The 16,261-nt window shown below is 45.0% G+C and overlaps 1 protein-coding gene across 2 annotated transcripts in view; it reads right to left on the minus strand.

Annotated features, from left to right (window-relative positions):
• The window catches only part of LOC131069600 (uncharacterized), a 186,753-nt gene that overhangs the window by 67,687 nt on the left and 102,805 nt on the right, over positions 1-16,261 (minus strand). For both annotated transcript variants that reach the window (XM_058005127.2, XM_058005126.2), the window contains exon 6: positions 1,469-1,560. In XM_058005127.2, the coding sequence (XP_057861110.2) occupies positions 1,469-1,560 (92 nt within the window). The remainder of the gene's footprint in view (positions 1-1,468; positions 1,561-16,261) is intronic.

Below are 16,261 nucleotides of genomic sequence, written 5' to 3' on the forward strand. Positions count from 1 at the left end.
TGGCCTGGCGCCATCCCATTCTGCTTCCTTATCTTCGTACTATTGAAGGATCTGTTGGCGTCGCTCTTCCTGGGCAATCTCCTCCAGGCGAGCTTGTTGTGCCAACGATGCCTGTGCAAGCAACCGGGGAAGATGGTTCATCAACCGATTTACTGTCGGGCTCACCTCCAACGCTGTCCACACGGCACTTGGTGGGATTTCCGCCTCTCATCGGACATAGGTCTGGATGGCAACCTGGAGCAAAATTGAAAATTCTCTCGTTGCGGTGTCTTCTCCTGTGTAAAGTTTTGTTCGCGCGTAGTCGGCTTCTGGGTTTATCTCACCAACGGGTAGGCCCATCGTGTCCATGCGCCATCCGCGTCTTCCGTTCCTGAGTACGTCTAGGCAATGGCGCCAAATGTTTGCCCTCTCGAGTGAATAACTTAAAACATAAAGCACGTAATGCAGAATAATAACGCCATAGATATCAAACAAGTATAAGAGATGTTATTCCATTCATAATTGTGTGTTGCAAGTTACATTCCGAAGTATATAAAGATACCGAGGGGGTGCGAGCGCCAACCCTCGCACCGCAACGACCACCCCTCGGTTGCCAACTAACCAAAACAATTACACAGTTAACTAGTCTTATGTTCGTGTACAATAATGCCGCTAACATACCTCAGTTGGATTAATGATTTTGATGTTGTAGGAATGATTTTCTATATTTAATGTTTATTTCAAAACAAACTTTTAAAACTTCGGATGGTCTAACTGCCGAAGGGTTTAATATCACATGCATATCATATTGTAAATTGGATGGTTTACTGCCAGTTCTTATAGCCTTTCGTAATCCACCATTTTAGTGTTTATTTAACCAGTTTTGGTATTGAAAGATCTGGCATTATCAACCATTTTGGTCTGAGTCAAGTGTAAAATTGCCAGTGGCTTGCTTTGTATTCACGCAATCCACTGAAAAGGTGTTGATTAGGCTGGCTATGCCATCTACATGCTTTAGTCAGCTTGCCACCATTACTTCTGTGATTGCATTTATTTAGATAGTTGTGTGGTTGGAAGCACCATATGCTCTTACCTTGCCCACTTTAGGATCTTGGTGATCAGAAAGTGTTGAAGACATTGAATTGTATCTCATTTACAGTTGGTGAAATTTTCAAATAAATAAAATTAGGAGTGTATATTACAACTGATTATGAGCATTGGAAATATCCAGCATGGGATCTAGTAGCATGTTCTACCTTGCCTTACTACATGGACAAGAATGATGAATACAAGAATGTGACACATTTTGGATGGATCATAAGAGCAGCATACAAATGCTTGCACCTCCTAGTTATTCACATTATAGTTAACACTTTGTGTAACACATCATATGCTGGCTAACTATCCTGTTGCAAATAATATTTGCGTTCATAAATAACATTCAACTATATTAAACATGAGAATGTTAAAATTAAATCGTATCTCTTACCTCAAAAATGTCTCTCGTAGGCGTCTCACATTAAGACCAATTCCAACATCTCCACTAAATAGGCGAGGGTTCCACATAACAAGTGGTCTTGGCTGTATACATATAGACAAAAAGAGAGAGATCAAATCATAGGACCTTGACCAAATGAATCCTATATGAGAATATTTACACCATGAAAAAATAGAATGAAGAAAATTAGAACGTAGTCTATCAAACTAGAGAGAAATTTATCAAAAAATGGAATGGGATCTTCTGCCATCATGTAATGTTCCCCAAATCACTAAATAAACGATGAAAATAAAGATAGCACGATATTAATTATTTTTATATTAATATTCTAATCTGGGATTAATATAAATAATTAATATAATGTTAACGTTCCTTGAATAAAGTTAGTTCGTAAAACTCCTTCATAGGTGAATAAATGGACATAGCGTGAGTTGTTGAGGGAGATTGAGGAAGATACAGAGACTTTCATTCCTGTGTAGTGGAATACCAACAGAATTCAATCCTCCTTTCGTCGGTGAAGACTGACCTAGTGGTGGGAACATGATAGCGTAAACAGAGATGTGGCAACATGAAACTGGAGGGAAAATCGTGTTGATATCTCTGTGGAATGCCGTGAGACCAGAACGCTTCTTTATATTTCTCATACTTATATCGGGGGTGAACTTCCGACAAAGTGACCAGACACTTTCATATTCTTATTGCTTGTATCGGGGCGGAGGTAGACAGAGTGACAATACGACCCGAACATTGCATATAGCGTGACAAGGAGGATTGCATATCGCGTGACCAGCAGGCCCGATATCGGGCTATATTCCCTACCGCGTGGTATTGCATAACGCATGGGAATACAGATCGTGGTTCTATTGTTTATTCCGTAGCAGATCAGCAGAAATAGAATTCGGGTGGTGGAACGTCAGCATCCTCAGAAGATCAGTGGGGGTAGAGTTCAGATGGTGAAACATCGGTATGCACAGATATATATGTATTCCACGATAACAACCAATGGACATACGGAGACTTTCTGGAGGACTACCGTGATGATCTTTGGCACTGTCAACCCAGCGAACTAACAGGTGCACCATGGACATTTAATTATATTATATTGATTGTGTACAATGTCTGTTCAGTCAATAGTATAATGATCAATAAAACAGGAAAGTTAAAGTCGGACTGTATGATATTTATTGATGAATGAAATTCTATAAATTACTGGCTAAGTTAAACCATACACCTCTACATAGTTTGGTCATAAACAATTCATTACAATCAGCACTCAGTAATTACAGTCAGTCCCCAATAAGGAATTTTACACATCATAATGTGTGCCTGCACAAACACATAATACAATAGAACAAATATTTTATTCATTTTTATGAGGTAAGAATCATCTATGGGGCATTGCACCGAATTCTCACAAACTGTCATACTGCAAAAGCACATCAAGGAGAGGAGATGGAAGCAAATAAGATGATTATACTATGCTAAGCTTTATGGTTGTCTCTTGTCCTGAGGTTATTTTTTCCTGGTTTTCTAATTTGCCATAAAAAATCTGTGGTATGGATATTTTGTTGCCAACCACATCTCTTATACTTGTATACACACATGAAAACATGGAATTATCCTTAAAAATGCTACCACACAATGAAATCCACTAATGTACTATATTTTAGAGGTTTTTCAGTGTACTTGGATTGTATAACTGGTTTAGGATAGAATTAGAACTGGATGATTTTATGTAATGTCCCCTTTTTGAAAAGGGATTTAATAATAAATAATAAATTAAAATATTTAAAAAAATAAAAAAAATTATATATGATATAATTAAAATTTAAGTTTAATTAAAAGTCAAAAGGCATGAAACGAAGAGTTGTGGCTCCCTTGAACATGAGATACAAAAGGGAGATCATTTTATTTGAGGACATCCATCAATCATCAATTGAGAAGCAAACAATCAATCGATTTGGCAATAAATGACTATTCTCAAAAGACAGCAATTAAGGATGAATATTCGTGACTCTTGCAAAGGGCAGAAATCATGAAAGGTTGCGACTCCTTGAAGAATAAGATATAAAAGGGAGATCATTTCATTGGTACGAGATCATCAAGCAACAAATTAATAAATCATCAATGTGGAATGAAGAAATCAAATTGCATATAAATTATTATTATCAAATGCAGCAATGAAGGGTGGTGACTCAATTCTTGTGAAAGGTGGTGACTCTTTCACCAATAAAGCATAGAGGGGAGATCATTCCAAGCAAACATCAATACATCATCACTCATCAAGAAATAAAGCAATCTATCAATCAACAAAGATCAAATCAAGCAAACTATCAATCAACAAAGTGGAAAAACAAGCATTTATTCAATCAGCATGTTTATCTTCCAGTTTTGCATGAATTGTAAACTGTGTGACTTGGTTCCCATAAGTGAAGTATATTGCTTGTTGTTCACATTCCAACTACCATATCCTCTCACCTTTTCCATCTTGAGATCTCGGTGATCAAAAAGTGCTAGGTTTTGTGTTCTACTTCTGAAAATTTGTAAAGTAAGCTAATATCCTAGCAAGGGACATTATCTTTAAGAGGCAAACACATTAAGGAGGTGTCTAGATAGTTTGCAAGAGTCTCAAGTGATAGGAAAGGATGAAATAGGCACGAGGACCAAGAAAACATAAAGCTAAGTGACAAATACTAACCAAAATGCATGTAATGCCCCCTACTAGGAGGCTGCCTGTTTCTCAATGACTTACATACATTAGCATACATTGTTATGCTTTAATCAGATTATTAAACTAGAGAACAATTGATTATTCATAATACAATCAATAATTATTATATTAGGCCATCCTTACTACTTTCCTAACCCTAAAGGAGGACGGGGAATTACTGTCATAGGGCACTTGGAAACCACCTCCACAAGTAGGCCCAACGGTTTCATGAACACCTCCACTTGGAAACCACCTCCACTTGGCCCAAGGGTCCCGTCAATACCACCTCTTGGGGCTCACCTATTTAAAGGTGGAATTACTCTGCCTTTCCCTACACAAACCAACCTATCCTCATGAAGGCATTAACGAAAGATCAAGGACTAGGCTATGAATATATTAACTTCTCATGTGTTATGAATATATATGCAATTAAGTATGACTGTCATACATATTACAGTCTATATTAATATTACTATTAAATTCTGCATAAGAACATCATCAGGCTTCATATATTAAGCATACATATTAAACACATCCCCACGCATATCACCAAGAACAAGAATGTTACTGCCTGTAATTAATAACGGTTCTGATCTGATCTGATAGATAGTGATGATATTGGATTCTTTCAATTCCTTTCCTTCATATCTCTCCATTTGAGGGAGAGGTCACACCTCTTCATCATGTATGCCCTTTGGCAAGAGACACGCCCTTTCACCATCAGCACCCTTTGAAAGAGTGCAACTCTCATTATCTTTGCCTTTTGAAAGGGACACAAACTTTCACAATCAGATCTCCACTTCTGATTCCCCAAAGTATCCCCCCTTAAATGAGGTTTTCTTCTCCCTTTTATATCTCATGTTTGAGGGAGACAACTTTTCATTTTATGTCTTTTGTCCATTCATTAATTTAATTAAATTTTAATTATATTTAATTAAACTTTTATATTTTAATATTTTTTATTTTTTTTTGGATTAAATATCATAGAACACCAATACAGAGTATCAGATCAGACTGTGCCTAGCAACAGCAGAGGCACCAAAAGGTGCATATACAAAAAAATTACAGTTTAAGGGCACCTCCAAGGTGCAAAGTCACAGCAGAGCCAAACAGTTACATCAGATTTTAATTTAATTTTTAATATTTTAATTTTATTATTATTATTTATTATTAAATTCTATTTCAAAGTGGCGACATTACAATGCACGCTAAGAGCACACCAAGAAACAGAAGAGAACCTCATTAGTGGCAAGAGTGCACACCAAGAGCACTAAATAGGTTATAATAGACCTTTTAAGTGACAGCAATAACATATAGGTGGGCCTAAGAGCAAAATATGAGTCGGCACAAGTGGAGAACAAAACTAAAGTCAATATGAAAGATTTTTAACTGGCAACAGCAACCAAAATAGATGTTGTTGTGCATTTTCCACCACATCCCCGTCCTTTTTGATAGGGACCCCCATTTTGCTTGCCCTGGTAAAGAGAGAAGAAACTACCAAAATAGTTGAGCTTGTCAAAGCCTTTCATGACCAATAATACATTGAATGTTGGTCATTTGTGCTTCAAGATTCGAATGTCTTCCTTCAGACCACCTGCAATCACCAACATCCCCGTGTAGGAGAGAATATTCCCAAAATTGAAGAAACTCGACATTTTGGCGAGTTTAGCAAAGGGATAAATAGGATACCGAAGCCAAGGTAAATCGCACAATTTATCTAAAAAAACCCGAGTTCCTCATAATCAAGGGCCCGAGATAGACGAAGTTCATCGATTTATAAATTTTGTGAGAAATTTAAAAGTTCACATTTACCCTAGAAGAGTCAAGTTTTGCAGAAGGCGAACAAAGTAAAATCACGCATTTCGTTGAAAAGGCATGAACGGGCTCAGCAAAAATGGCGCGCATTTCATTTTATAAGTTTTGTAAGAGGTTAGGCGTTTTTATTGGTTTTGAGAGAAAAGTTTAAATCACACTTTCTTTCTAAAAGGCCCGAACTTCCCCTTGTAAAGTAAGTGATGAATAAAGTAAAGCAACAAACATAGAAGTTCAGCGATTTTGCAAGAAGGTTGTGAGTTTTGTTTTTTTATAAGGGCATCCTCACATTTCTTTTAAATGACCTAAGTTTTTTGCCCAAGGGGAGGTATAACTCGCATTTTGGCAAAGGGGGAGACATTCAAAACTAAAATTGCGCATTCTCCTACAAATTGTGCCAAGTCTCTCCTTGGCAAAGGGGGCGAGTAAGCAAAAGGTTCGGCACTTTTTATTATTTTGCAAGAGTCATAAAGAGATTGCACATTTTCATCAAAAGCTCGAAATCATTTGGCAAAAAGGACAAGCAAGAAACTCGGCCTCCTTATTAGTTTTGCAAAGAACTTAAAATCGCCATTATCCTATGAATAGCTAAGTTTACAACTTTTCCAAGGGGGGGCATATGGATAAAGTCATTTTTGCAAGTCAAATAAAACTACTCATTTTCATTTCAAAAGCTCGATTTTATCATATAAGTAAAGGGGTGTTTAAAAGTTCGATGGTTTTGCAAGAAAAAGAAGAGAAATGTGTTATCGGGAAAAAGTGTATAGTTAGTAATGTTAATTATCAATAGTTAGTTAGCCGACGGGTAGGTAGTTGGAGTCGCGACGGTTGTGTTGCACCCCTTCGGCTGTCATATATTGTACCACCTCCGGGTGTTGGGATATGTAATGTTGACGACGGATATAATATGAACATCCTTTGACATTAATGGAAAGCTTATTCTGGTACTTCTTTTATAGTTGCATTGTACATTGCTGTTCGATTTCTGTATTCTTCCTGTTTACCCACTGAGGTAAACATTTGGCGCCGTTGCCGACACGAACTCGGGAACAGGAGACACGGAGACACGGATGGCGCACAGACACAATGGGCCTACCCGTTGGTGAGGTGAACCCGGAGGTCGACGATGCCCAAACAGAACTCTACGTAGGAGAAGACACTGCGACGAGAGAATTTTTGATTCTACTCCAAGTAGCCATTCAGACCTACGTGCGACGAGAGGCGGCGGAGGCGGAAGTCCCACCAAGTGTCGTGTGGACAGCGTTGGAAGTGAGTCCGGAGGTAAATCGGTTGATGAACCATCTCCCCCGACTGCTAGCACAAGCATCGTTGGCACAACAAGCTCGCCTGGAGGAGATTGCCCGGGAGGAGCAACGCCAAGAAATTTTGCAACAGTACGAGGAACGGGAAGCAGAACGAGATGGCGCCAGGTCAGGGGCATTTGAACCGTGAGCCATACGGGACGGAATAAAAGAACACTTATTGTAATAATTATGTCATATTGTTGGCATAAACTTGTCTTCCACATTATGAATGAATAAAAGTGTTCTACTTTTTATGTCATTAAGTATATAGAAAGCGGTCTGGGAATTAATGCCCAATACACTGAATAAAGACAAAAATAAGCAACAATATATAGATGAACGTCCAGTAGCCCAACGTGCCTTGATCCTTGAACAGCAAGCGGAAAGGCGACAGAGGTATAAGCGAAGAGAGGAGGAACGCTCCGAAGGGGACAGTGAGGCCAGCGGCCACCCACAGAGTCGGGAGGAGTTACTTGCGGAAACCCGCCGCAGGATAGAGTGTACCAAAACTCAGTTGAGGGAGTTGAGGGACTTGCCGCACACACCAGAGGCTAGCAAAACTCCAGGGAGTGGGGAGGAGGCAGGAGAGGGAGAAGACACCGGGGCTGCCAGGAGTGTCGGAGGGACACCGGGGCACGGCGGTCAAGCACCCCTTATAGGATCTGACCCATCCGGAGTAGGACAACAGCCACCAGTAGTAAAAAGGCAAGGTATGGCACAAAAACAAAAACTTCCAAAGTTCCATGGGGATGGGAAAGAAGACCCTGTCCGCCACTGTCGCACTTGTGAAACAATTTGGGGAGCAAATGGTGTTACCGATGAGGACGAGTGGGTAACACAGTTTCCCACAACCCTGAGGGGCGTAGCCATCGACTGGTTTTCGGATACGAATAAGGCTAAGATTAGCACATGGGCAGACTTGAAGAAGGAATTTCAAGCAGAGTTTCGTCTCCTAAGAGACGATAATGAGATCGTAGCCAAAATCTACGGCACGAAACAGAGGAAGGACGAGACTGTTCGAACCTACAGCCGGCGGCTCAAAGAGCTGCTAGGAAAGATGGAGAACCAGCCGGCAGACGGACTGAAAAAACGATGGTTCGTGGAAGGTCTAAAGAAATCCCTTAGACGAAAAATGAAGATAGTACCTCCCTCTTCATATTCCGACGCCTATAACAGGGCAATGGATTTAGAAAGTGAACAGAAGACGTCCAAGAAGAAGAAAAATAAATCCTCGTCGGAGGATGATTCTTCTTCTGACAAAAGTGATAGCAGTGATGACAACTCTAATCGGAAGGTACGGGCTCTTCAGAAAGATATGGAACAAATGATGAGAGAGATAAAGGCAACCAAAGGAAGCACAAGCAAGGGCGACGAAGGGGAGTTATGGTGCACGGACTGCCGTACCAACGAACACACCAAGGGGTCTTGTCCGAAAAAAGCATTTTGTGATATTTGCCAGATTGCCGGACACCTTACCAAGGAGTGTCCGTACAATATGAGGACTCATAGCCAACAGGTTCTCTTTACAGAACCATCTGCGTCAGCCGGCACGTCCCAGCCTGCGAGCAACAACGCCTCGTCTGGCGGCTACCGAAACAACAGGCGAGGAAGAGGTAATAATAACAATACGAATAATAGAAGCCGAATCCAATACGACGCTAAAGGGCGGCCGATGATACAATGCCGAGCTTGCAATCACTAGGGGCATTTCGCCAGAGACTGTACAGTGGAGGAAGCACCACAAAAACTTTGCAAGTGGTGCGGTCCGGGGGACCATGATGATGGCAATTGTCCCAAATCTGGCGTGAACCTATTGAATGTAGAAACGGAGGATGCACTCGCCATAACAAGGTCCAAGACGAAAACAGCCACTTATCCAGACCCCCGCACGGAAAAACGAAAGGCACTGGAGGCACGAGCGGAACTGGAGAAGGAGATGTCAAGGAGCAAGGATGCACAGGGGCTTGCGGGTACTTCTCGCTCTGAAGGAGAAACAAACATTATAAACCAACTGTTACAGGTCGAGATACCCGTCAAAATGAAGGACCTCCTGGAAAGTATGCCGCACTTGCGAGCGACGTTGTTGCAATCCGCAATAATAACCCCAGTAGGCCAACCAATACATGGCAAGGACAATCTTGGCGAGACAGCGGCAGACCCATTAACCCTGACGATCAACAATGGTAGACACTCAGCAGTGGTGGAAATGGGTATATTGGGCACCATCCTGACCGACACAATTGTCGACGGCGGGTCGGGAGTAAATGTCTTGCCAGAGGAAACATGGAAAAAATTGGGTAAACCTACTCTCTAGCCGTCCACCTTTAATTTATTGGGAGCAGACCAACACGGCATCAAGCCGCTTGGCACACTCATGGCGCAACCAGTGACGATCGGAACACAGCCGTTCGTCTTGAATTTTGTGGTCATCCCATTGAAGAAGGGGTACGACGCCATCCTCAGCAGAGGTTGGTTGGTGGCGGCCAAAGCAAACCACAATTGGAAGAAGAACACCTTGTCCATGGAAAAGGCTGGCCGAAGGTATACCATTGACCTCAAAACTCAACTGGTCAGTGAAGAGTTGGCGTCAGAGTCAGAGTCCGACGGAGACGATACCGACGAAGGAAAAGAGGGCAGGGAACCAGATGACGAAGGCATCTTAGGAATTCAAGCCTGTTCTGAGGATGAGACGGATTCTTTAAGAGGGCTCTTCCATTGGCAAATGGAAGACTATGAATTATTGTACGGGTGCAATATGTTGGGGATTGAAGGACCTGACATGAACGAGTTTCCGCCAGAATACGGACAATACAAGGAAGGGGATGTCCCTATGGATGACGCACCAGCGCACCAGTTCGACAAAAGTAAGCCCATAAGATACGAAGAATCCGCACTTCAAGTTACAAACCTTGGAGAAACTTCAAAACAGAAAAATATTCTGGTCGGCGACGACTGGAATCCCGTCTTAAAGACGGCGGCGTTCAAAATCTTCACAGAATACAAAGATGTGTTCGCTTGGACGTATAAGGACCTCAAGGGGGTACCACAAGAACTTTGTGTACATCGGATCCCTCTGGTTCCCGGAGCCGTGCCTGTACGGAAGCGACCATACAGGATGAACAAAAATTATGCCGCTAGGGTAAATGACGAAATTGACCGCATGCTCGAAGCAGGAATCATCTTCAAGGTCCAGACCAGTGAATGGGTATCACCCATTGTGATATCCTTGAAAAAGGAGGCCGATCAGGTAAGAATCTGTGTAGACTTCAGGTGTTTGAATGCTGTCACAATTAAAGATCCATTTCCCATACCATTCACAGACACCATCCTGGAGGAAGTAGAAGACCATGAAATTTATTCATTTATGGATGGATTCTTGGGATATAATCAAATTTCCATTGCAGAGGAGGACAAATTGAAGACCACCTTTGTCGTAGAAGATGGCGTCTATGCATACAACCGAATGCCATTCGGGTTGTGCAACGCGCCAGCTACCTTCCAACGGATAGTCCTCCATATTTTCGACAAAATGTCCGTAGGAAACTTCAAAGCATTCTTGGACGACTGGTCCATTTACAGAACGGAAGAGGCACATCTCGCAGCACTTGGCGAATGCATGGAAAGATGCTGACGAGCTCGCCTCGCCCTAAATCCTAAGAAATGCAGATTTATGGTGCCTCAGAGCAAGTTACTAGGGCACATCGTCTGCAAGGCTGGACTGAAGACGGACCCTGACAAAGTACGGGTCATTGTGGAGATGGAGGCGCCCGATGATGTCACTGGCGTCAAGTCATTTCTTGGACACATCGGGTATTATAGGCGGTTTATTAAGAACTTTGCCCAAGTATCATACCCACTTGATAGGCTGACACGAAGAGGGGAGCCGTACGTCTGGGGGACGGCCCAAGAAGAGGCTTTTCAAGAGTTAAAGTCACGGTTGGTGGGTGCACCAATCTTGACATACCCGGACTGGGACAAAGAGTTCCATGTACATGTCGACGCATCCAACTTCGCCATAGGGGCCACCCTGGCACAGGTCGGCAGCCACGGGCTGGACCACCCAGTGTATTTTGCAAGTCGACTCTTGTCAAACGCAGAGAGGAACTACAGCACGACGGAGAGAGAAGCCCTCGGCATGGTATACTCCGTCCAAAAATTCCGACATTACCTATTGGCGACACCATTCACATTTTATGTGGATCACCAGGCGCTGATGTATTTGGTGAACAAGCCAATCATCCAGGGGCGGATTAGTCGATGGCTGTTGCTGTTACAAGAATTTACGTTCAACATCATTGTCAGACCTGGCAGGAGCCATGTCATAGCCGACCAGCTATCTCGGATCAAGTCGGGAGAGCCGGCCGAAGGCGTTAGCGAGGATTTTCCGGACGCCCATCTTTTTCGCATTGCCATCCTTCCTCATTGGTACACGAGTGTGAGTGAATACCTATCAACGTCAAAATTTCCTAAGGAAATGTCAGCAGGTGAAAGACGGAAACTTGTATTAAGAAGCCGAACATTCCAACTTATAAATGGCCTTCTCTACAAAATGGGACCTGACCAGATCCTACGACGATGCGTCTTGGAAGAGGAAATCCCAGGAGTATTGAGAGAAGCCCATGAAGGGGCCGCTGGAGGACACATGGGACCGGATACGACAGCAAGGAAGGTCCTCCTAGCTGGCTTGTGGTGGCCGACACTGCATAATGACGCCAGAGAATGGGTGACAAGTTGTGATACATGTCAGCGTGCTGGGCGACCGTTAAAGAGAGATTTCATGCCACTTAACCCGTCGCATGCTCAAGAGTTGTTCGAAAGATGGGGGTTAGACTTCGTTGATCCATTGAAACCAAGTCGCGCTCAACGATGTAGATACATTGTCGTGGCGACAGAATATTTGACCAAATGGGTCGAAGCGAGGGCTTTGGCAGACAACTCCGCCGTCAGTACGGCGAAATTCATTTATGAACAGATTATCACCCGGTACGGAATACCTATTCAACTGACAAGTGATAGAGGGGGGCACTTTGTAAATCATATTATTCGACTACTGACAACCGAGTTCAAAATTTTTCATTCTCTATCAAGTCCGTACTATCCCAGGGCAAACGGTCAGGCTGAGGCAACCAACAAAATCATCGTGTCGGTAATTTATAAGTCCTGTGGGGTGGAAAAAGAAGACTGGGAAGAGCGTCTGCCTTCAGTACTTTGGGCGTACCGCACAACTTACAAAGTAACCACCGGGCAGACACCTTTCCAATTGATGTACGGCCAGGAGGCTGTGGTACCGGTGGAATTCATGGTGCCAAGTCTCAGAATCGCTATTGACAACAAGCTAGGCGACATGGAAAGCCTTCGAGAGAGACTATACGCCTTAAATAAGTTGGATGAAAGACGAACGATGGCACAATGGGTGACAGACGTGGCCCAGCAACGCAGGAAATACTGGCATGACCAACACATTTGGCGGGCGAGGTTCACGCCGGGCCAATTAGTCCTAAAGTATAACGGACGAAACGAGATTAAGCCCGGCAAGTTCAGAGTGAAGTGGCTAGGTCCTTACAGGATCCGAGAGGTCGCAGCGAATGGATCCGTCAAGCTCTCGACCCTCGACGGACAGGAAATTCCAGAGGGCGTCAACGGGTCAAAACTGAAAGTGTATCACCAGAGGCTGGAAGCGCGCAGGAGCAGCCCGACAGGAGGCGCAGTCAGATAATAAAAGAAAATGAAAAAAAAAAAAATTAGAAAATTCGAAAAATATATATATATATATATATGAAAATTTGAAAAAATATATAAAAGAAAAATTGAAAAAAAATTGAAAAAAAAAAAAAAAAAAAAAAATTGAAAAAAAAAAAGAGAAAAAAAAAAAGAGAAAAACAAAGGAAAAGAGACCACCGTACGGTGGCCACCACTGTGCGGTGGCACCACCAACGGTGGACACCACCGTGCGGTGGAAGCCACCGTGCGGTGGCACCACCGAAGGTGGAAGCCACCGACGGTGGGACCACCGAAAGTGGACGCCACCGTGAGATGGAAGCCGCGAAGGCCAGCGTGGGTATAAAGCCGCACATGCCGAAGGATATAAAACGCACCGAAGGGTTTATGCCGAAGGAAACAAAACGCACCGAAGGAAAAAAACACGCACGCAGCCAAGGGAAAAAGAACCCCGCACCACCACGCCACCACGCGGTAAGGGAACCACCGAAGAAAAAGAAGCAGCCGAAGGGAAGGAAGAGGGAAGCCACCGTGCGGTGGAAACCGAAGGCCGTGGGAGATAAAGGCGTGGGAGATAAAAGCGTAGGAAACAAAAAGCTACCGCACGAAGAGCTACCGCACGAAATGGAATAGAGCCTGATTTTTATCGAAGGCCAGGTTTAACTAAAGCAAACCAAACTCTTGCTCGCTGCCATGCTTCTACCAAGTTGATGACAGAACAAACTGCTTTAACTACCGTGCGGTGTTCACACATATAGGCGGACAAAAAGCTACCGTGCGGTGTTCACAAATCTAGGCGGACAAGAAGTTACCGTGCGGAGTAGTGCGGGAGGTGGACAAGAGGATTTTTTTTTTCAGCTTTTTACTAGCCAGAGGTAGTTGGGGATTACTGCCGTACGGCCTATCTGCGAGGAGGTAGTTAGGTGCTTTCCGTCCGACAAGGGGAAATCAAGAATTGGTCAATGGAGTCTGCGGGAAAAAGAAATTGGAAAAAACAGTTGCAGGATAGCCGCCATAGGAAGCCGGATGCACGTATTCTTCCTTCAGGTGTTCGAATAGCAGGTGGCACAATGGAAGCCAGGCAGAAGAAAAAGACACCACAGCAGCCCACTACACGAGGGAAGAACACCTCCACTTCACAGAATATCACCTTTGAGGGATTGAATGGGGTGGAATGTCGGAAATGGTGGCAAGACACGCCGGATGATAATTTGGTGAAGACAAGTCTTCGCAAAGCAGGGGTAGAATGGGCTATCCGGATGCCTGTGTTCGCCATTCGCGAGTACGAGGGAGCATTGCGATATATGGTTGATACCTTTGATAGCCACTCACGGACGAGCACATTTGAGTATCTTGGGAAGGATATCACCATATCCTTCAAACCTGCAGATTTCACGAGAGTATTTGGCATCCCAGGCATACATGGCAAGAAAGTGGACTTGAAGGCGAAGAAGATGACACGGGAGGAAAAGGAACATTGGATTACGCGAGTGTCGCGAGACTTGACCCCAGCAGAGATGGCGAGCATCGTAGACGCCACGAAGGGTCGTGGGATGCGTAGGTCGTTTGTCGCAGAGGGTCATTGGCGATGCATAATGGACGTCATCAAAAGCAGGTTGACAGGGTCGGGTAGGGCATCCGACATCGCTCTGCCACAGATCATATTGATGAACAGGTTACTGAACGGTGTAGTGTATGATTGGGCTACCTTGTTATCAGAGCGGATGTGCGCATTCTTGATGATGGAGCAGCGCACCTTTTATATGCCCCACTATGCCATTGGACTGTTTTTGGAGGCTACGCGGGAAGCAGTGCCAGAGGCTGAGTTGGAAGTACGGCCACAGGGACCTTTGGCGGAGGGTGAGCCTCCTATCATGCATTGGCGACACCTGGATATTGGACACTCTTCCGCAAAGCGGAAACGGGTATTAGAGACCACCGCAGCAGAACAGGATAGTGGGCGAGAAACTTCCAGCAGTGCAGAGGATTCCGAGGATTCGGAGGATGAGGATGACAGTAGCAGTCGGGCCACAGACGAGGGGAGGATGGAGCCCGCCGGAGAGCGAGTGTTGTTTGCACCACCCACACTCCCACTTGGCACACTTGTGGGGTCGTCGGCGGGCAGTACTTCGATTCCGGCATTTGGGCAGAGCCGCACACCCGTTACACTCGGGCCCATGCAGCCGGCCGCAGCACCTTCCGCCATACCACCGCAGCAGACTTGTGCACCAGCCGCAGGACTGACTCCCGCAGAGGCATGTACTGACAGCACGGCAGAGTTGTGTGGTCCACCGCAGGGAGGCGTGGCAGAGGAGATGGTTGAGACGGAGCCTCAGGTGCGACTGGACGTCGTGGGATCCGACGCAGTGGTAACGGTTGCTGCCTCCTTGTTGGAGGAGCCCATCGCAGGACATGTTTCCGAAGGGGAGAGAGGGTCGGAGGTGTTGAGTGCAGCTCCATCGGTGGCAGCTATGGGGAGTTGGCTGACCCGGAGATTCCAGATGACAGTGATGCCACCCATAGGAGCAGCTGTACTCTCACCTCGGCGAGAGCCTCCCACTGAGGTGGTGGATCTGGAGGATTCCTCGGCGGAGACGCAGGCACCAGCAGAGGGACAGGTCCTTGGAGAGGGTGTTCCTACCGGCCCAGAGCAGGCGACTGCTACACTTGAGGGGGCGGGGGAGACACCATTGTGCCAACAGGATGCAGCAGGTGTGGTTGAGGAGACTTCTGAGTTACCACGTGGGCTTCCTGTACCTACATCGGGGCTAGCTGGAGAGGATATTGAGGTTTATTTGGCAGATATGGTGACGAGGGGTCGGCGAGTGGTGGCCGCGGCTCAGACACGGGCTCTACAGCAGGCTGTGGAGGAATTAGAGCAGGTCCTCCAGTTTATGCGAGACGGCTGTCCAGCAGCTTTCACCCCATGTTTTGAGGCGCGAGGGTGGCCAGTTACCCAGACGGATGCGATGTTGGAGGCTTGGCGTGTGCCTCAGCCCGTCGTGGAGAGTAGGGTGACGACTCTCGTCCGGGAGATTGAGCAGGTTTACAAGGAGGCCTACTATGCCTTACGCCAGACACAGCATGAGTCTGCGGTTCGCGAGGCTGCTCGAGTTGAGTTAGAGCAGGACATGGCCAGACAACAAGCCTCGTGGGCAGCCGAGAGATCAGAGTTGGTCGCACAGCTTGAGACAGCCCGCGCAGAGAAGGTTGCGGTGGACACCCGTCTTTCGGAGGAGC

Source organism: Cryptomeria japonica, chromosome 3 (assembly GCF_030272615.1).
Source record: "Cryptomeria japonica chromosome 3, Sugi_1.0, whole genome shotgun sequence".
Classification (NCBI taxonomy): Eukaryota; Viridiplantae; Streptophyta; class Pinopsida; order Cupressales; family Cupressaceae; genus Cryptomeria; species Cryptomeria japonica.